Source organism: Pituophis catenifer, unplaced genomic scaffold, assembly GCF_029215685.1.
Source record: "Pituophis catenifer annectens isolate HBS135680 unplaced genomic scaffold, rPitCat1.0.hap2 SCAF_2, whole genome shotgun sequence".
NCBI lineage: Eukaryota > Metazoa > Chordata > Lepidosauria > Squamata > Colubridae > Pituophis > Pituophis catenifer.
Genome location: NW_027256882.1, coordinates 28,003,012 through 28,025,542, shown reverse-complemented (window position 1 = coordinate 28,025,542; position 22,531 = coordinate 28,003,012). Strand labels below are relative to the sequence as shown.

At 41.1% G+C, this 22,531-nt stretch overlaps 2 protein-coding genes across 2 annotated transcripts in view; one reads left to right on the top strand and one right to left on the bottom strand.

Moving 5' to 3' along the window:
• LOC139311955 (zinc finger protein 850-like) overlaps nt 1–11,897 on the top strand; it is a 41,574-nt gene extending 29,677 nt beyond the window's left edge. The window contains exon 5 of the mRNA XM_070936477.1: nt 9,317–11,897. Coding sequence (XP_070792578.1) covers nt 9,317–11,446 — 2,130 coding nt within the window. The 3' untranslated portion in view covers nt 11,447–11,897. The remainder of the gene's footprint in view (nt 1–9,316) is intronic.
• LOC139310039 (zinc finger protein 252-like) overlaps nt 1–22,531 on the bottom strand; it is a 371,392-nt gene that overhangs the window by 93,751 nt on the left and 255,110 nt on the right. The window lies entirely within an intron of this gene.

Here is a 22,531-nt window from a genome sequence, read left to right as displayed (position 1 = left end):
TTTCGGCCAGAAGCAGGTGGATGTGTGGAACGCTTGAATAGGACTCTGAAGGAAAGGATTACTAAGATTTGTACAGACAGTCATTTAAAATGGCCAGATGCTCTACCACTAGCCTTGTATGCCATTCGAAGCTCACCAAGGGGCCAGCACAAGTTGTCGCCATATGAGTTAATGTATGGACGACCGCCAGGGTTGTTAAGAAGAAATTTGGCAGGGTGGCCAGATTTGGGGCATAAAGGGGGGGTCTGGAATATGGAAATGGTACAAGAACTTAATAAGCAAGTTGAGAGGCTTCAGCGATACGTGATGGAACAAGTGCCCCCCCGGTTAATAACCCATTGTCATCCGTTCAAACCAGGGGATCAAGTGTGGGTTAAACATTGGAAGAAAGAGCCACTGCAAGGACGGTGGAAGGGACCTTTTACTGTTATTATGACTTCTCCCCTTGCTATTAAGATTGCAGAATCAAAGTCATGGATCCACTGGACACGAGTCAAGGCGGCGGCAGAAACTGGATGGAAAGTGATCGTGGATAAACAAAACCCTACTAAGTTAACATTCAAGCGTGCTCAAAAATAGTTTTTTTCTCTATTTTATATAGGATACTTGGAAGTGTGGTCGATTGTGGGGATCCTCAACGGATCATAGGAGTGAACTACATACCCGGGTTGTCGTATTTCTTTTGGAAACTGATTAACGACAAGTGGCTGAAGAACAAAGGATCCATGTGGGAGGAGAATTGGATGTGGGTGTGTTGGGGATTGGGGGTATTGGGTCTGTTGATTATTGTGTTTTACAGGTATAAACAGTGGTTTTGTGGACGACCAAGGCACATCACGGCACCAGCTACTCCAATTCCTAACTGCCCGGATCTGCTCCTGAACACCCACTCAGTATAAACTGTTTGGTTATTAAAGAAATCTTGATTGTAATAAGCAAAGGGGCGATTTTTGAATGTATTAAGATTTTTTTCCAATGTGTTGGTTCTGTAATTGTGGATGTGAGTGCTGTTGTTGCACTCATTGTATAGACTGTGTTTTATGTACAGGGTGTTTGATTGAGTGTGACATAAAAATCATAGAAGAAGTACTAGAATACTATTTGGTGATAGGGTTAACGACACCTTCTTACACACTTAAGGTTACCCCCACCGTTGAGAGAGCATTAAGGGATCTGAACAAAAAGGACCGGGAGGATGCAGAATATGGTAATCATTGGACTGGGATTATGGATGAGCGGATGGGTAATGAGACTACGAAGTGAGCTAGACATTCCCATAACAGAAGCGGTGAGTGAGGAGAACTGTGACGCATGCATACGCACAACATTGCAGGGAACACGGGTTTCTAAAACTTTGATCTATCACACTCAGAAGCCTGACGGTTGTGGGGAGTATAAACCCCAAACCTGTCAGGTAAATAATACCATATATCACATGTGTGTGTTGAAGGATAAGGTACAATGTTACAACCCGGCAGAAGCTAAGCAAATCACTACTTATGAGATGTCAATATACACAACTGAATGTGGGAGAGAGGAACTTTTAAATAAGACGGAGTTTAGACAATTAGGAAAGTCAGTAGAGATAACATTTGATGCCTGTTTAGCTATCAATCGTAACTGTGATGTGTGGAAGTCAACATGTGGGACATTAGAATGGGAAAGAAGTTATATGTTGGACAAAAAATATATGTGCCGAAAGCAGGGAGAATGTAGTGATCGGGACACATATAGTTATTGTCCATACTGGACTTGTGCAGTTATGTGGACGGGAGATCAGCCAGGGGGCTCTCAAAGATGTAAGCTGGAAAACGGGGTAGCTAGTAGTAACTGTCAACGAAACCAATGTAACCCTATAAAGATTACATGTACCCCGACAAAATTATGGAAGGAGGACTATGGATTAGGAATCTATGCAAAGGGAAAAGACCCTCTTGTAACCCTTCGATGGTATGTCACTAAAGTTACCAGGGCGACACAGGATACGAAAGGATTGTTCTGGTCATATTATTTGGAAATGGAAAAGTTGAATGTACCTGAAATTCCTAGTTATGTAACAAATACCTTTGTCAAATTAGCCGAAGATATAGCCCATACCCTGAATGTATCAAATTGTTTTGTTTGTGGAGGAACTAACATGGGAGAAAAATGGCCATGGGAAGCCCAGGAATTAAATTATTCCAAAGTCTTAGAAATGGATTATAAGGGTAATTTGTCATACAATAAGGGTAAGGATGGAGACTGGACCTTGACTACTAGTTTGGTAGGGAATGTTTGTTTTCAGAGAAAGATTGTGCCAGGCTGTTATCAGGTGGGAAACCTCATATGTACAGGAAAATGGGAAAGTAAGGTATGGTGGTCAGGAGCAAATGCCACAGAGGGACCTGATGAAATGGCCTTGTTTAAAGTAAACGGGTTATCCTTTTTAAAGGATCCAGATAATCAGACCCTTGAATGGCTGGCTCCTGATGGGCTATACTGGATATGTGGTAAGATGGCATATGGGGTTCTACCTAAATCCTGGTGTGGTGCCTGTGTCTTGGGATTAATTAGGCCTGGATTCTTTTTGCTTCCCCTTAAAACCCGACAGGTGTTAGGTGTCCCGGTATATGATGAGGTGGGAAATTTAAGACAAAGAAGGCATGTAGATACATCGGCAATAGGAAAGGTTAAGGTTGGAGGTAACCAACGTAGTTGGGGGAGTGAAGAATGGCCCGCAGAGCGAATTATTGAGGTTTATGGACCAGCTACATGGGCGGAAGATGGCATGTATGGCTATCGGACCCCTATATACATTCTGAACCGTTTAATTCGTCTGCAAGCGGTGGTTGAAATCATTACCAATGAAACTGTGAAAGGTCTTACTCAATTAGCTAGGGAAAGTGTCAAATCAAGGACATATATTATGCAGAATAGATTAGCTTTAGATTATTTGTTAGCTAAGGAAGGAGGGGTATGTGGAAAGTTTAATTTGACTAATTGCTGTATAGAAGTTGATGAAAGTGGAAAAGTTATTAAGGAAATAACAGATAAAATGGTTAAAATAGCTCATGTGCCAGTCCAGACATGGAAAGGCCTTAATTTACAGGATATGTTTTCAGGATGGTGGCCAAAGTTACCTGGCCTGCAGGCCATTTTTGGCCTGGTAGGACTAATAGCTGCAGGGTGTATTTTTCTCCCATGTATTTTACCTCTGTTTGTTAAAACTATCTCTAAAAGTCTATCCTTGCTGGTGGAACGTAAGACTACTGCTCAGGTGATGGCTATGTGGGATTATAAAAGGCTCCAGCAGGAAGAGGACTTAGAGGTGTGACTCGTCTGGTTATCTCAGATGAGTCACAAAGGGGGGTATGAGCCAGGCTAGGATTCGATATTGGGATAAAACTTAAATATTAGAAATCCAAATCTTTGGTCAAGGCAGAAGTGCCTCTTCCGTGCCAAGGTGCTGAATTGATACAAGGTATTTGACGTAGGTACAGCATTGTAAAAGGGCAAACTGACCCTAAACAGATACATCCTGTTGTTTACTGTTTATTACACCTCAAATGTCATGTATATCCTAGAGAAGAAAAACTGCTTCCCTTACTGTCCTTTTTACTGCTCTTGAGGCGCCTTTGAGCCCCTTATCTCCTCTTTTATTATGTCTTGAGCTCCGGAGCTGAGAACCTGAGCCTGTGGGAATCAGGCTGTTATGTCTTTCCTAGAGATAGATTAAAGGGTAACTTCTACGTGCGAAATGTTGCACTCTTCGTAATAACTTTGTCTTTATACTGTATAAATATCTGGTTGAAATCAGTCATCACTGTTCAGACTTTTGTTTCGTGGTCCTCGGACTGTTTGAACCTTTGCGCAAATAAAAACTCTTTCCTGCACTGAAGAGCTTGTCCTAGTCCGTTATTTTTCCTACAACACCCAAGGGAGGTGCACTTTCAGGTTGGATATTGTAGTCATTCCCCTCCTTGGACGTTTTCCTTTGGTTTAGTTGGAGCAAGAGGGAAAATGAGTCTGCCCCCTTGGGAGACCTGAAAGAAAAGGTACAGCATAGATTGTCATGGACGAAAGCTATTCCTGTGCTCGGTGGGAGTCCAATAAGACTTGATGGCTGACTCTTGCAAACGCTTCAGGGTAGAGATCGGAGGACGGTGATTTTCAACTTTATGACACTAGATGGCGCTGTAGAAAGAAGCAACACTCGCGCCTCGATAGCAGAGAATAAGAGAACAGCAGCGGCATCGCTAGTATTGACATTTCACCGGAGGGAGAGAGGCCGAGCTGGAACGAATGGGAACGATAGAGTATTAGACTGCTAGAGAGGAGGAAGAGGAGGAGAGAGGACGTTCCTCTTCCGGTTCACCCACGGGAGGCGGATGGAGTCAGCGGAGCCTCTTGTGCTGCTCGGAGGGTGGAAGAGGCTCCTGGGAGGTGAGTGGAGGGAAGGTCGGAGGAGAAGCCTTTTGGGTTCCTGCAGGGCCTGGAAGCAGCGAAGGGACAAGAATGAAACATGAGGGCTCCTGCTGCAGGTTCTTTCTCTCCCCAAATGTTTTTATTATCCTTTTGCTGCAGGATTTAAAGTTGCTGCCTGTGATTTTCTACTGGGAGATTTTAAGAAATCTTTATATATATAAAGATATATATATATATTGACATGTCGTTTTCCTGGCAAGCGAGGAGTTTCATGGGCAAAAGGGATTTTGTCACCATTTCCTCTCTCAGTGTCCCCACCTTTTAAAAAACAGATTAAAACATTTGAGCGAATTCCCTCCTGAGTCCTTTTGCAGACTGAAATACACATAATTGTTCACATGAATAAATTCTTAGGAGTTTATTTCTGTGTCAATAGGAACCCACGTTCAGTGCATTCGGACAGCATTCAGATCCCTTTCACTTCTGTAAACTTTGTTATTTTGCACTTGTTGAAATTCATTTTTTCTCATCTACATCAATAATGACAAAGTGAAAACAGAATTTTAGAAATGCCTGTAAATCTATTAAAACAAAACAACCTGAAATATCACATTGACATAAGTATTCAGATCCTTCCCTCAGTACTTTGTTGAAACACCTTTGGCAGCGATTACAGCCTCAAATCTTTTTGGGTATGAGGCGATAATGCACACCTGGATTGGGGTTTTTCTGCCATTCTTCCTTGCAAGTCCTCTCAAGCTCAGTCGGGTTGGATGGCAACCATTGATGGAGAGCCATTTTTAGGTGCCTAAAAATATTCAATAGGGTTCAAGTCAGTTTTCATTGAGGATATCCCTGTACTTTGCTCCATTCAGCTTTGCTCCACTCAACTCTGCCCCATCTCCACACAGGATCTCTGAAGCTCAGTCAGAGGAACCATCGGGTTCTTGGTCCCCTCTCTTACTAAGGCCCTTCTACCCCAATTGCTCAGTTTGACCGGACGACCAGCTCTTGGAAGAGTCCTGGTTGTGCCAAACTTTCTTCTCCATTTGAGAATTATGGAGGCCACTGTGCCCTTAGGAACCTTTGGTGCAGCAGAAATTTTATGGTAGCCTTCACCAGATCTGCGCCTTGCAATAATCCTGTCTCTGAACTCTGCAGGCAGGCAGTTCCTTTGGCCTCATGGCTATTGTTCTGCTACAGTATGCATTGTCAGCTGAGAGGCCTTCTATGGAGAGTATGTGCCTTTCCAAATCATGTCCAATCAGTTTAATTTACCACAGGTAGACTCCAATCAAGGTATAGAAACATGTCAGCACAATCAAGGGAAATGGGAGGCACCTGAGCTAAATTTCAAGTGCTGTTGCAAAGGGTCTGAATACTTATGCCAATGTGATATTTCAGTTTTTTTCCTTTTACTAAATTTACAGACATTTTTACTTTGTCATTATGGGGTACTCTATGTAGATTAAGGAGGGGAAAAATGAAGTTCAACAGCTGTAGAATCAAGCTGCCGCATAACAAAATTGACAAAAGTAAAGGGTTTTTTTTTATTATTAAAAAGTTTTATAAGAAATACAATTTTCTCCCCCCCACCCTTCCCCTTCCCCACATAAATTATACATTTTCTTATACATAAGAAATCCTCCATATACATGTTTCCCTTAAAGAAAGCATTAAAATAAAACATTTTAATTATATTCGGAGTTGCTCTTCTCCTTCTTCCCTCTTTCCACAACAAACCTTCTTCTCCTCCTCCTTTCTTTCCCGTCCCTCCCTCCTCTTCCCTCCTACCTCTTCTCCCACCTCATCCTACTTCCTTTCCCTTTCCCCCACTTTTCTCTTCTTTTCCCCCTTCTTGCCTTCACTCCTACTCCTGTCCCCTTCCCTTCCCTTCCTCCTCTCCTTTCTTCCATTCCTCTCCCTCCCTCTCCTCTTCCTACCCCCTCCTCCTCTCTCCTTTCTAACTTCTTTGCTGAAATATTTTCCTCCTTTAGTATCTGAGCAACTCCTATATTCTAGAATACACTTTCTTCTGCTAAAACATTTCTCTATTCATCACTTCCCCCCCTCCCTTATCCCCCCCTCCCCACCCCACCCCTGACTTCCCAGAGCAAAAACAGGGTATAGCATCTAACAAACATATGCTAAAATAAACTAACAAATTATAAAGTTCAAAACTCCCACATGTTCTTTAACTCCCTTTGCTCCAATTCAACAACCTCCCTTTTATAAATTCTCAATACCAATTAAATTAAATTCATTCTTCCTACTTATATAGAAAAAAAGAAAAAAAACCTTTTTCTTAATGCATAATCCGATACTTTAGCAGTCTTACAAACAATAAAAATCATGAATAAATTCCATTTCTATACCAGAAAAAAAAAATTTCATCTTAAAATCTTGCACATTTTATCTCATATATCTTTTAAAATAATATAGTCTAATGTTAAGCATTTTAAAAATCTCTTAATACCTTTAAAACACTTATTTACCAAATATAAATTTCAGAATCTATAGGAAGGTATCTTTCAATTTTTCAATTAACCGTCTTAATACCTCTAACTTTTTAAAAGAACAACCCTTAACTATCCAAAACTAATTATCAGTTTACAATAAAATTCTGAGTTTAACATTAATCCTCTTCGCTTCAAAGGGTTAGACATCCTAAAAGCTTATACAATTTATCTCATATATCTTGTAGAATAATATAACCTTATGTTAAACATTTTAAGAATCTTTTAATATCATTAAAACACATATTTGCCCGTTGCCAATTTCAAAATCCACAGGAGAATATCTTTCTTAATCTTCTGTTCTTCACTTCTTTTTGTATTTTTTCCAATCCTTTTTTTTTATAAATTCTTTCAACAATCCCCCCAGTTTTATTTTGGAAACTTTTAAAATAGTGATTTGAGGTTGATGTTTCTGAAATACTCGCTCTCTTCTTGAAGTCAGATTTTCTAATTTAAAATCCTCATCTCGTCTCTTCTGGTTTGTATAATCATTCAATCCATTTCTTTGTCCATATAGCCAAAATTTGTTGCCATAAAGATTGTCAGCTTGCAATAAAGAAACCATTTGTTGCTTTTCTATAATTGGAATGGAAACGTCCACCAAAACCTTTGTTTCAGCTGTACCAGCCAATCTCTTAATCCTGTCCCATTTCCTGATCTTCCAAAAACAAATTCTTCTGAATAATTTCCTGCTTATAATTTCCCAAGCTATTTTTTGAAAAAGCCCTTTCGATTGTATTCAGCAGGGCTGAGGTAAAAAAGTCTAGAAGTTCTTGAAAAGCCTGGACAGTCACGGCTTGGGAATTTGCTGATTCACCAGCCCTGTTGTCAGCCATATTTCAGCTACTTTGTATTTATCCAGCTATCAGGACAACAATTCAACTTTTTTCCACACGGTATAAAGACCAGATTTTAGTTAAAATCAGAACCAAATTCTTTTCCTCGATACCAAATTCTTTTCCTGGCCGCTTCCATTTAAAACTTTCTCTTAGGGTGTAATCCAGTAGCTGTAAAGTGTTAACAAGCCTTAACGAGCACTTCCCCTGGTAGTTTCTTCCTCCCGCCCTCAGGCGCCATTTTCTGCATATTAAAGCGGAGTTAAAGTGTTACTTGCAAATTTCCTTTTGTTTTCTCCTGATTTGCTCCATCTGCAGTAAAGGGGGTTTGAATACTTTTTGAATGCACTGTATTTAAAAAGATAAGAACATTTAAGGTTAAGTGACAGGCCTGGGATGTCTTGGCCAAAATGCCTGCAGAGCATTTAGGGGAAGAGAGACTGGTGTGCACAAGAGGCAGGTTGGTTGAGCTCCAAAGTGGCTTCTGTTGTTGGAATAAAATGCCCTGTGGAGAGTTTATCTTTATATTCTGTTAACCCAGTCCGGCTTCCTCTAGAATTTCTCTGTGACTTTCCACCTTCACTTTCATGGCATTCCCTTTCTGTAAAACCAACAAGCATGGTATGTAAATTGGCATTGTCATATCCGGCTGGCGGGGGAGGGACTTCTCTGTGGCCACCCCAGCTCTGGAACCAGTTACCTCCTGAGGTCCGGATCATCCCCACCCAATTGGCCTTCTGAAAAGCGGTGAAGACCTGGCTTTTCTGGCAGGCCTGGGGCGGTTGATCTCGCTTTGCGATCTGGCGAGATCCAGCCATGAATGGTGTGAATGCGTTTTAAAGTTTTTAATTGCTTTTTAATTTTTAAATCTTTTTAGAATGGTTTTTTTTAAAATGTATTGTGAGCCACCCTGAGTCTTCAGAGATGGGCGGCATATAAATTTTAAAAATAAAATAAATAAAATAAATAAATATGACACCATGCTTAAAGATTGGGCTGACACAGATGCTGAATGGATATTTGAAATTGGACACAAATCTGTCAAATAAATCATAACTAATGTAAGAGATTATTCTTTATTGTGGCATGTTTGCTTATTGTAATGTATACTTTTTATTTTTTCACATCTTTTCAGTCACAACTCCACCCTGGTAATACACCAGAAGACTCATATGGAAGGGACACCCTTTGCATGTCCTGACTGTGGCAAATGTTTCAGTAGGAATTCCCACCTGGTGACACACAAGAGGACTCAATACCCTGGAGAAACCATATGAATGTCCAGAGTGTGGGAAAAGTTTCAGATGTAATTCCAAACTGATATCACATCAGACGATTCACGCGGGAGAGAAACCGTATGAGTGTCGAGAGTGTGAGAAATTTTTCAGTCATAATTCCACCCGGGTGACACACCAGAGAACTCACACAGGAGAGAAACCATATGTGTGTCCTTAGTGTGGGAAAAGTTTCAGTCGTATTTCGAGTGTGATAAGACACCAGAGGATTCACACATGAGAAAAACCGTATGATTGCTCAGAATGTGGGAAATGTTTCAGTAAGAATTCCGACCTGATGACACACCAGAGGACTCACACAGAGGACAAACCGTATGAGCGTCCAGATTGTGGGAAAAGTTTCAGTCAGAATTGCGGCCTAATGACACACCAGAGGATTCATTTCCAGGACAAATTGTATGAATGTCGAGAGTGTAAGAAAAGTTTCAGTCATAATTCCAGCCTAGTGAAACACCAGAGGACTCACACAGGAGAGAAACCGTATGAATGTTCAGAATGTGGGAAATGTTTCAGTCATAAGTCCAGCCTTGTGAAACACCAGAGGACTCACACAGGAGAGAAACCGTATAAATGTTCAGAATGTGGGAAATGTTTCAGTCAGACTTCCAACCTGGTGACACACCAGAGGACTCACACCAGAGGACTCACACCAGAGGACTTCTGTCCTCACACAGGACAGAAACTGTATGAATGTCCAGAATGTGGGAAAAGTTTCAGTCACACTTCCAACCTTGTGAAACACCAGAGGACTCATACAGGAGAGAAACCGTATGAATGTTCAGAATGTGGGAAATGTTTCAGTAACACTTCCAACCTGGTGGCACACCAGAGGACTCACACAGGAGAGAAACCATATCAGTGTCCAGATTGTGGGAAAAGTTTCAGGCACACCTCCAGCCTTGTGCAACACAAGAGGACTCACACAGGAGAGAAACCGTATGAATGTTCAGAATGTGGGAAATGTTTCAGTAACACTTCCAACCTGGTGACACACCAGAGGACTCATACAGGAGAGAAACCATATGAGTGTCCAGATTGTGGGAAAAGTTTCAGTAACACTTCCAACCTGGTGACACACCAGAGGACTCACACAGAGGACAAACTGTATAGGTGTGCCGAATGCGGGAAATGTTTCAGTCAGAATTCCAAACTTGTGCAACACCAGAGGATTCACACACGAGAGAAACCGTATGTGTGTCCAGAATGTGGGAAAAGTTTCAGCCACAATTCCAACCTGGTGAAACACCAGAGGACTCACACAGGAGAGAAACCGTATGTGTGTCCAGAATGTGGGAAAAATTTCAGCCAGAATTCCAATCTCGTGACACACCAGAGGACTCACACAGAGGACAAACTGTATGAGTGTGCAGAATGTGGGAAATGTTTCAGTAAGAATTCCAACCTGGTGACACACCAGAGGATTCACATAGGAGAGAAACCGTATGTGTGTCCAGAATGTGGGGAAAGTTTCAATCATATTTCTAGTCTGAAAAGACACCAGAGGACTCACACAGTGGACAAACTGTATGAGTGTGCAGAATGTAGGAAATATTTCAGTAATAATTCCGAGCTGGTGACACATCAGAGGATTCACACTGGAGAGAAACCGTATGAATGTTCAGAATGTGGGAAAAGGTTCATTAATAATGCCAGCCTGGTGACACACCAGAGGACTCACACAGGAGAGAAACCGTATGAATGTTCAGAATGTGGGAAAAGGTTTATTAATAATGCCAGCCTGGTGAAACACCAGAGGATTCACACAGGAGAGAAACCGTATGAATGTTCAGAATGTGGGAAAAGGTTTATTAATAATGCCAGCCTGGTGAAACACCAGAGGACTCACACAGGAGAGAAACCTTATGAATGTTCAATATGTGGGAAATGTTTTAGTCAGTATTCCAACCTGGTGACACACCACAGGACTCACACAGGAGAAAAACCGTATGTGTGTCCAGAATGCGGGAAAAGTTTCAGTCATATTTTCAGTCTGAGAAAACACCAGACAATTCACACAGGAGAAAAACCGTATGAATGTCCAGAATGCGGGAAATGTTTCAGTAGTAATTCCAACCTGGTGACACACCAGACGACTCACACAGGAGAGAAACTGTATGAATGTCCAGAATGTGGGAAATGTTTCAGTAAGAGTTCCAACCTGGTGACACACCAGAGGACTCACACAGGAGAGAAACCATATGTGTGTCCAGAATGTGGGAAAAGTTTCAGTCATATTTCCAGTGTGGCAAGACACGAGAGGACTCACACAGGAGAAAAACCGTATGAATGTCCTGAGTGTGGGAAAAGTTTCAGTCAGAATTCCAGCCTAATGAAACACCGGAGGACTCATTTCCAGGACAAATTGTATGAATGTCGAGAAAAGTTTCAGTCATAATTCCAACCTGATGAGAGACCAAAGGACTCACAGCCTTGATAAAGCTAATTACCTGTTTCTGGTTTTCAGCAGAAGTTTCATGATATTTCCTTTTGCAGAAGTGTGGAATTCTTCAAGAAGGCTTTTGGATGGTGTTTTTTTATATTGATTATTGAATTCCCACGATTGGAGTTTCCATCTTCTACCTTGGTATCCTCCAGATTTTGAATGCCAGAATTTCCCAACTACATACAAGTAGTCCTTGGAAGCAGCCGTCATTTTCATTCTGCCTGGAATTCATGGTGACAGCAGGGATCAAACATGCCATTAGTAATGTGTCCCTTCATGCCCACAAGAGGTTTAAATCCAGCCCACCTTGAATTTCTTTGATTCATATCTACTTCCAAATTGTTTTTTTTCCAAGTTTCAACCAACTTTTATATTTCTAATAATAAACACATATTAAGTTGCAGTCTGTCATTGTTCAGTTATTCCATGTTTTCTCTTATTGCTTTTATTTTATTATATAAAATGTATACACTGTTTCCCCTTTCTCTTATTTCTATCTCTTATTCTAACTTTTAATCATGTCACCCTATATTAAAGGACATTTTCTTTCTGTCCTACCTAGCTGCTAGTCATATCACCTACCTAAAAAAACAAAAGAAAAGAGAGAGAAAAAGAAAAGCAAATCAGAACGACAACAAAAAAGAAAACTCATCTATCCATTGTCTCTTGCCCGCTTCAGTACTTTAATTGCTCTGCTTTATTTTTTTGCTTGCCTCTCATATTCCTCCCTTGGATCTTTATCTCAATCTGCATCTACTTCTTGACAGTTCAATCTAGGTTTTTCTCCCACCTCTACTCTCTTCCATTGCCTAATTTCCAAAATTTTTACCCGGGCTCCTATGTCCCTTCCAAAAGTATCTTCCTGTATCTCCAATTCTCTTTTCAACTCTCTTAATATATTTTCCCCCTGATTTAATTCATCTGTTACTGTTATTTTCATTGTTATCTCCTCAACATCTTTCGTTTTCTGGTTCTTCGGCGCAATCATTTCCTCCATTTCTTCTGTTGGCTCCTCCCTTTCCTGGGCATCTTGGTCTTTACTCATCATCCCTTTAACAAGTAGTCCTGAGCAAATAGTTTTAAATTGTTCCTTGGGGTTACGTTTAAGGCAAAAAGGAATTCTCTCCCCCAGTTTCAATCACTGTTCACCTACTTCACTCCAGTACCAGTGTTAGTTGTTCCTCGGTTGTCCCAGCTTTGTGGCAGACAACTTTAGGATGTCTCTTCTTCTTACTATGGCCAAGAGGGAAAAAGAACCCCTGGTCAGACAGGAGAGCTGCAATTCCACAACCTCACAGGGCCCTCCTCTTTGCTTCACCGGCTTTGGCTCCTCTTGGAGGCCACAATAGGGAGAACTCAGCCCAGGGAATGTGGAGACCCATTCCCTGTGTCTGATATCGCTGCAACATCAACTGGAAGTGTCATACTTCCAAATTGCTTTGATTGTTGTTCAGATTATTGCAGAGATTTTAAGCTTGCAAGAAATCTTTATACCCATTTGAACAGTCTGGATTTTCTGATTTCCCTGGTATTTGACAGGGAGGGTACTTTCTCTTCTCTCCTTGGCTTCCTCTCCCCCTCAGCCCTACAGCAACCCCCAGCAGGCATGGGAGCAAGCAGCCAAATTGGAGAAAGGTTTGCAATTCTCATCCACAGAGTCCGCCCCTCCCTGAGGAGAGGAATTCTTGGGGAGGGATCCTCCCCTAGAGTTCCTTTCCTGATACTCATCCTCATCAATGAGCTTTTTTCCTGGGTATCCCCCCCCCTCCATGGTTTTCCAGCCGCCATTCTTTGCCACTCTGTTTTGTGCAGTCCTCCTGTTGCCTTCCCTGCCCCACATTCTTCCCTCAGAGGTGGGTTAGTAAGGCTTAGCTGTAGGGGTGAAATGCTCCCAGTAATTTGGACCGGCTCGGGCGAGTAGGTAGCGATGACAGCCAGTGGTTCAGAGAACCCGTAGCAATGGCAACCTGAGGCTCCGCACACCCGCCTAGTCGTCATTACTTCCTGCTTTTACTTCCAGAGAACCGGTAGTAAAAAAATGCTTTAAAAGGTAAAAAAAAAAACTTCCGACGATCGGCTGAGCGATGCATGATCGTAGGAACTTTTTTTTTTTTTACTTTTTAAGCATTTTTTTCTACCAGTTCCGGAGAAACAAAGCGCTCGGCTGCTCTCCCTTTTCACTCACCCGGAGCTTCCTGCTGTGGATTTTCATGCCTTGCTTCACACGCCCGGGATTGTCACCCTCGTCGTCTTCTTCCTCCTCCTCTCCAAGTGGAAAAATGCCAGGAGCGCAAAAAGAAGCGCTTGCTTGCTCCTGCCGTTTTTCCATTTGTAAGGAAGCTTTCGTACCTTGTGAAGGCAAGCCTGGCTTCCTGCGCTGCAGACGACGAAGAAATAATGAATGAAACTGATGACCAAGAAGAAAACGAAATAGAAAACAACAAACTCAGGTCAGAGATACTAAGACTCTTAAAAAGCCAAAAGAACGATGAAAATCTCATCGCGAACCTCCAAGACATATTAAAAAACAACGGAGGTCTACCTTATTTAATGACACAAGAGAGATGGTTACACAACATTGATTCCAACCTGGAAGATAACAATGACATAGATAATGGAGACAATAGTAATAGTGATAATGAGGAACATGAGATAATTCATAACCACAAAGACACATCCAATGACAAAAAACCTAAAATTGGTAAACCAATTCATGATGAGTGTGCTCATGTCTTACATAGGAAATTAGGACATGCCAGTTTTCCTGTAGTACAAAAAATGACTGAACATGCTGAAGGTGTTAAAATAAAAAATTGTAAAAACTATTTGGAATGTTCAGTATGTAAATCCACAAAACTCAAAACTAGTCCCAAACCAAGAAAGTCAACAAGATCAACTAACCAAATCTTTGACTTGGTACACATGGATCTGGTTGGTCCATTAACACCATCAATCACGTATAGAAAACGTTATTTTCTAACCATTGTGGACGACTATAGTCGTTATGGGTTTGTCTATACATTGAAGCACAAAGATGAAACTTTTCAGAAATTTAAAGAATTTTACAAACATGTAGAAACGCAACATAACATTAGAATAAAACAAATTATGACAGATAGGGGTGTGAATTCATGTCAAAGGAATTCTCCCAATGGTTAAAAGACAAAGGAATGTTACATTACACATCTAGTCCTTTCTCTGCATTCCAAAATGGAGTGGCAGAGAGAAAGAACTCAACATTACAAACCATGATTAGATGCACACTAGAAGATGCTGGCTTAGGTAAACAATTCTGGTCAGAAGCTTTACAATATTCCAATTACACACAAAATAGGACTTGGTCCAGCATTGTAAACAAGACACCATATGAAGTGATGTATAATAGAAAACCCAAAATAGCACACATGCACATATTTGGAGTCACTGCAGACGTACACATACCTAAACAATTGAGGCGTAAAGGTGAAAACGTATCCAGAAGACTTAGGTTCATGGGATACGAAACAGGCACAAAAGGATACAGATTTATCGATAATAATAACAAATTTATAATTTCTAGAACGGCAGTATTCCATGAACAGGCCAACTGGTCTAAAATACATCTTAATGAAATATTCCCAAACACTAATCCAGACACTAAACATCAAGATAAAATGACTAGAGAAGAACACAATCACGACTCACATAAAAACAAAACCAAGACATGGACAAACAGTCAACACAAAATAAAAACAGATTCATTGACAAAAAAGGAAGCAAGATATTTACATGACAATGAAAGTAAACCAGAAAGAACGATCAGAAGTAACAGAAATCAGGTGCCTGACAAATACAAAGATTATGTAATGTATATGAATGAAGAAACATCAACACCAAACACATATGAGGAAGTGTTAAAACTTCCCCCCGAAGAAAAGAAAAAGTGGGAATCAGCTATGACGAAGGAGATGGATAGTTTACGAGAATTAAATGTATTCACACCTACTCCTGCACCTAAAGATAAAACTATCATTGGTACCAGGTGGATATATAAAATCAAAAACTTAGAGGGAGGCAACACCTTATACAAAGCTAGACTAGTTGCACAAGGTTATGCTCAAAAATATCCCGAGGATTACACAGACACATACTCTCCCACAGTAAGAACCGAGAGTGTTAAAACAGCTCTAGTTATAGCATCAGCACTTAACCTTGATGTATTCCAATACGACATACAAACTGCATATTTACATGCAAAATTAGATAAAGAGATATATGTAAGAGCACCTCATAGTCAATACACAAACAAAAATGAAACGTGGTTGCTAAACAAAAGTTTATACGGATTGAAACAATCTGGCAAAAGATGGTATGAATGTTTAGTCAAGGTACTCAGAACTATGGATTTCAATGCAACTACAGCTGATAACTGTTTCTTTGTCAAAAAAGAGAGTGATTCTTTAGAATTTGTGTTAATTTATGTGGATGATATTTTGTATATAGGTAAACATAAAGAGAGGAGAGAAACATTTGTAACAAAATTAAATGAACATTTTTCTCTGAAATCATTAGGGAAGGTAAATAAGTATCTTGGAGTTCAAATAAGTAAAACAAAAAGGGGGTTCAAGCTTTCCCAAAGAGATAAGATTATAGAACTTCTGAATAAATGTAACTTAAATAATGCTAAGCCATGTGACACTCCCATGCAAACTGATTTTTTAAGGAACACTGATGAGTCATCCCCCGAATTTAAAGATAATACACTTTACAGATCAGTCATTGGTTCCCTTCTATACATTTCCAATTGGACTAGACCTGATATTGCTTTGCCTCTCAATTTGTTGTCTAGGCACGTCAGCAAACCATTATTGTATCATTGGGAAGCTGTTAAGAGAATTTTAAGGTATTTAAAGAACAGTTTAGACTTCTGCTTATTATTGGAACCTAATAATGTTAAAGAGCCCATCCTCACGTGTTATGCCGATGCGGATTGGGCTGGCGACACCACATGTAGAAAAAGCACGTCTGGATATATATTTTTTCTTAATGATTGTCCAGTTTACTGGTACACTGGCAAACAAGATTTGGTAGCCACCTCAACAACTGAGGCAGAATATGTTTGTCTGTCTAAAGCCTCAAATAACCTAGTGTGGTTTAATGATTTATTGTCAAATACTTGGAAGAAACCATCTTTACCATTCATCATACACGAAGATAACAAGGCTGCTATTGAAATATCTAGATCTGATGCTATTGGACAAAGGTCCAGACATATAGATATAAAATTCAAACATGTGAGACAGTTATCTCAGGATGGATTTATTAAAGCAGTTCATTGCGAAACATCTGAGCAAATAGCTGACATATTGACAAAGCCTTTGCCTTCTAAACAACATAAATACTTGACTTCTAAGTTACAAGTTTTATATTGTTCTGAATCTGAATGTAATTATTGTTGTATATCGAATCGGCATTTAGAGGGGGATTTGTCACAAGTAAATGCCTTATTCTTCATTATGTAAATAATATATGACCAGGGTATCAGGGGTTAACTTATTCTTCACTATTTAATATATTCATACTTAACCACCCCCATATCTAGCTCCACCCCATGTATATATAAGGAGCTGTATGTATTCTCTCTGTGCTTCTATCTGTGAATATTCAGTGAATATAGAATGCCTTCTGTAAATAAACAGTGCTTTGTTTGAATATCAAACTTCTAATCCATTTATTGAGTCTGATCCTGAAAAATATCGCAACAGCATGGTTTATTCTGGATTCTTTCCAGAGACAGAAAGAATGTGGCTGAATTTCCTTAGTTATTATCTGGGGGTGGGGGTGAGGAGTGGGGGAGGGAGAGGGAGGGAGGGAGAGGAAGGAATTTTTGGATTTCACCACTGGTTTCTATGGATGAATGGTGGGGGAGGGGAATGCGCGACACTCCAGGATGGAGAGTGGGGCAAAAGAATGCTCCAATGTTCGCTTGGGTGGCGGAGGGAAACTCAAAGCGTTGGGGGCTTCAGAAGAGGCAAAATGTGCTTTAAAATGTACAGCTCCTGGTTCTAATAGTGAGTGACGTCAAGTTGGCCACACCTATCCGTTCACCAAGCCATGCCCACAGAACTGGTAGCAAACATTTCACCCCTGTTCAAGTGGCCCTTTGAGTGTTTAAGGTTGCAGAACCCTGTCCCATACGATTTCAAAAAATGGCTGTCCAGTCCAGTCTCTTCTTGAAAGCCTCCATTGATGGAGCACCCTGAGCTCCTGAAGGGAAGCCATTCCACTGATTAATTGCTCCCACTGTCAGGAAACTTTACCTTAGTTTTAGGTTGCTTTCCTCCTCAATTAGTTACCATCCATTGTTTCTTGTCTCACCTTTTGCTGCTTTGGAAAATAGGTTGAACCCCTTTTTCTTTGTGGTAGCCCCTCAAATATTGGAACACTGCTATCATCTCACTACCATATCATTTTATTTTAATCTGAATTTTAGATCTTTTGTCCACACATTCTCCCATTGTTTAAGCATTATTTTATATGGAAAACATGCCTTTAAAGCAGGGGTGTCAAACTCAAGGCCCAGGGGTTGGATTCGGCCCACGGGGTGCTTAGATCTGGCCCACAGGGCTGCCCTCGAATCAGCGGACTGGCCCTCAGGGCCTCTGCCAATGAAAACAGACCTTGCAAGGGCCGTGCGTGTCAGATAATTATCTAAAACAGTGCCACTGAACCACACTGTCTGTACTGGAAGGATGGTTTGGTGTTTATACTTTCCCTCCATTTTGTCTAAGGGACTGAAGGGGAAGTGGCTTAGCCACTCTATAAATATGACCCCTTTTACCCACACACACATTGAGAGACACATAGGAGACAGGCAGAAGCAGAAGGAGAAAAGAGAAAAGAAGGGATTATGCTCTAGGCACATTTATCTCATTTACCTCAATGCTGATCTGAAAGAGGACATTTATGTCAAGGAGCCACCCGGTTTTGAAGGAAAAGAGGGCTCAACTTGGAAACTACAAAAGAGCCTATATGGTCTCCAACAATCAGGTCTTATGTGGTATGAACACTTCACCAAATTACTGAGGTCAATAGGTTTCACCACCTCTCCTGTTTACAAAAAAGGCACACAATATTTTTGAAAAAATATTAGTCTACATGGATGACTTCCTTTACATAGGGCCAAACAAAGCCACATGCGATAAGTTTGCAGAAATTGTAGGGAGAAAATTTACTTTAAAATCCCTAGGTCAAGTAGATAGATACTTGGGCATCCAAATAACTCAAACTGAGAAGGGGCTTAGCCTTTCGCAAAAAGAAAAAAATAATTGAATTAATTGAAAGGTGCAACATGGAAAACGTACGCCAAATGGTCAAAATAAATTTTGCATCTGTCATTTATATAAAAACAGAAGAACAAACTGCTGACATACTTACAAAGTCCTTGGCTAATATAGATCAGCATCTATGTGTAAGAAGTTATGTTTGTCATTTTAATTGTATGCATATGTAATCTTGACTTTGGGTGACAGTATAGTTCACTGTCAGAAGGGGAATTGTCAGATAATTATCTAAAACAGTGTCACTGAACCACACTGTCTATACCGGAAGGATGGTTTTGTGTTTATACTTTCCCTCCATTTTGTCTAAGGGACTGAAGGGGAAGTGGCTTAGCCACTCTATAAATATGACCCCTTTTACCCACGCACACATTGAGAGACACATAGGAGACAGGCAGAAGCAGAAGGAGAAAAGAGAGAAGAAGGGATTATGCTCTAGGCATATTTACCTCAGAAATAAATAAAGAGCAAGATACATGTTCTGTGATTTAAAATGTAAAGAGTTTATTGATTTTAAATAAACAAAGTTTTTCTTGATAAAAGAAATCTGGCTTAATTGTAGCTGCTGGGACATTCCAAGATCTTATTGACCTCTACAACCTAAACTAAAAACTTTTCTAACAGTGTGTGGGTCCTCCTTAAGGCTGTTTTTGTTGGCAGAGAGTTGTAGGAGGCCATCGTAGCTGAAAACAGAGCTCAGGAGCCCATTTTCTCTGGCAGAGCGCTTGGGCCACCACAGGCGCCCCTGACACGAGTGACATTGTGCTTGCCCACCTAGGCCACATCCGCTCTGCCCCCACCGAGATCAAACACAACCCTGGTGTGGCCATCAAGCAAGCAAGTTTGACACTCCTGCCTTATACCGTTCCAGACAATTGGCTGTCCAATCTCCTCTTAAAAACCTCCACTGATGGAGCACCTACAACTTCTAGAGCAGGGATGTCAGACTCAATTTCATTGAGGGCTGCATCAGGGTTGTGTTTGACCTCAGGGGGTGTGTGGCCACCTCAAGGCCGTTTGTCAATCATGTCGGGGGCGCCTGTAGTGGCCTGGGCACTCTGCCAGCAAAAATGAGATCGGGAGGGCCACACGTGGCCCTCTGGAGCTCCATTTTTGTTGGCAAAGTCACCACAGGCCAGTCCTTTGCTGTTTCCAGACCGGCCTTGCCGGCCAGATGTAACCACCCCATGGCAATTGCTTAAATAAATAAATAAATTTATTTCTATACCACCCTTCTCCTGAAGGACTCATGGCGGTGTACAGCCTACTAAAAACACAAAGACAAACATCAGTTAAAAATAATTAAAATTATTACATAATTTCGGCTCAGATTTAAAACCCTAAACATTTAAAACACCCAATTTAAAAATCATGACATTGATAGCCCGGCTTGGCGGAACAGCAGGGTCTTTAAGGCTTCACCTACAAACAAGACCTTTATCAACTTTTATGATGCAGCACCTGCCTAATCTTGTGAAGCTAAGTAGGGGAAAGCATCACTCTTCAAGCTTCCCTCCGTTGCAAATATAGTTTTGGAGAGTTATCCTGCACCCCAAGAGAAAGAGCTGGATGGAATAGTCTTCACGGATCCTCAAGGGAGGTGCACTTTCAGGTTGGATATTATAGTCATTCCCCTCCTTGGACACTTTCCTTTGGTTTATTTATTTATTAAATTTATTTATTTATTAAATTTATATCCCGCCCTTCTCCCCGAAGGGACTCAGGGTGGTGAACAGGTTTAGTTGGAGCAAGAGGGAAAATGAGTCTGCCCTCTTGGGAGACCTGAAAGAGAAGGTAAAGCATAGATTGTCATGGACGAAAGCTATTCCTGTGCTCGGTGGGAGTCCAATAAGACTTGATGGCTGACTCTTGCAAACGCTTCAGGGTAGAGATAGGACGAGGGTGATTATCAACCTTATGACACTAGATGGCGCTCTAGAAACAGCAGAGAATAAGAGAACAGCAGCGGCATCGCTAGTAATGACATTACAACGGAGGGAGAGAGGCCGAGCTGGAACGAATGGGAACAATAGAGTATTAGATTGCTAGAGAGGAGGAAGAGGAGAGAGGAAGTTCCTTTTCCGGTTCACCCACGGGAGGCGGATGGAGTCAGCGGAGCCTGTTGTGCTGCTCGGAGGGTGGAAGCGGCTCCTGGGAGGTGAGTGGAGGGAAGGCCGGAGGAGAAGCCTTTTGGGTTCCTGCAGGGCCTGGAAGCAGCGAAGGGACAAGAATGAAACATGAGGGCTGCTCCTGCTGCAGATTCTTTCTCTCCCCCAAATGTTTTTATTATCCTTTTTCTCCATGGGCAAAAGGGATTTTTTCACCATTTCATCTCTCAGTGTCCCCACCTTTTAAAAAACAGATTAAAACATTTGAGCGAATTCCCTCCTGAGTCCTTTTGCAGACTGAAATACACATAATTGTTCACATGAATAAATTCTTAGGAGTGTATTTCTGTGTCAATAGGAACCCACGTTCAGTGCATTCAGACAGCATTCAGACCCCTTTCACTTCTGTCAACTTTGTTATTTTGCACTTGTTGAAATTCATTTTTTCTCATCTACATCAATAATGACAAAGTGAAAACAGAATTTTAGAAATGCCTGTAAATCTATTAAAACAAAACAACCTGAAATATCACATTGACATAAGTATTCAGACCCTTTGTTCAGTACTTTGTTGAAACACCTTTGGCAGAGATTACAGCCTCAATATTTTGGGTATGAGGCAATAATGCACACCTGGATTGGGGTTTTTCTGCCATTCTTCCTTGCAAGTCCTCTCAAGCTCAGTCAGGTTGGGTGGCAACCATTGATGGAGAGCCATTTTTAGGTGCCTAAAAATATTCAATAGGGTTCAAGTCAGTTTTCATTGAGGATATCCCTGTACTTTGCTCCATTCAGCTTTGCTCCACTCAACTCTGCCCCATCTCCACACAGGATCTCTGAAACTCAGTCAGAGTAACCATTGGGTTCTTGGTCCCCTCTCTTACTAAGGCCCTTCTACCCCAATTGCTCAGTTTGACCGGACGACCAGCTCTTGGAAGAGTCCTGGTTGTGCCAAATGTTCTTCTCCATTTGAGAATTATGGAGGCCACTGTGCCCTTAGGAACCTTTGGTGCAGCAGAAATTTTATGGTAGCCTTCCCCAGATCTGTGCCTTGCAATAATCCTGTCTCTGAACTCTGCAGGCACTTTCTTTGACCTCATGGCTATTGTTCTGCTACAGTGTGCATTGTCAGCTGAGAGGCCTTCTATGGAGAGTATGTGCCTTTCCAAATCATGTCCAATCAGTTTAATTTACCACAGGTAGACTTCAATCAAGGTATAGAAACATGTCAGCACAATCAAGGGAAATGGGAGGCACCTGAGCTAAATTTCAAGTGCTGTTGCAAAGGATCTGAATACTTATGCCAATGTGATATTTCAGTTTTTTTCCTTTTACTAAATTTACAGACATTTTTACTTGGTCATTATGGGGTACTCTATGTAGATTAAGGAGGGGAAAAATGAAGTTCAACAGCTGTAGAATCAAGCTTTTGTCAACAAAATTGACAAAAGTAAAGGGAGTCTGAATACTTTCTGAATGTACTGTATTTAGAAAGATAAGAACATTTCAGGTTAAGTGACAGGCCTGGGATGTCTTGGCCAAAATGCCTGCAGAGCATTTTGAGGAAGAGAAACTGGTGTGCACAAGAGGCAGGTTGGTTGAGCTCCAAA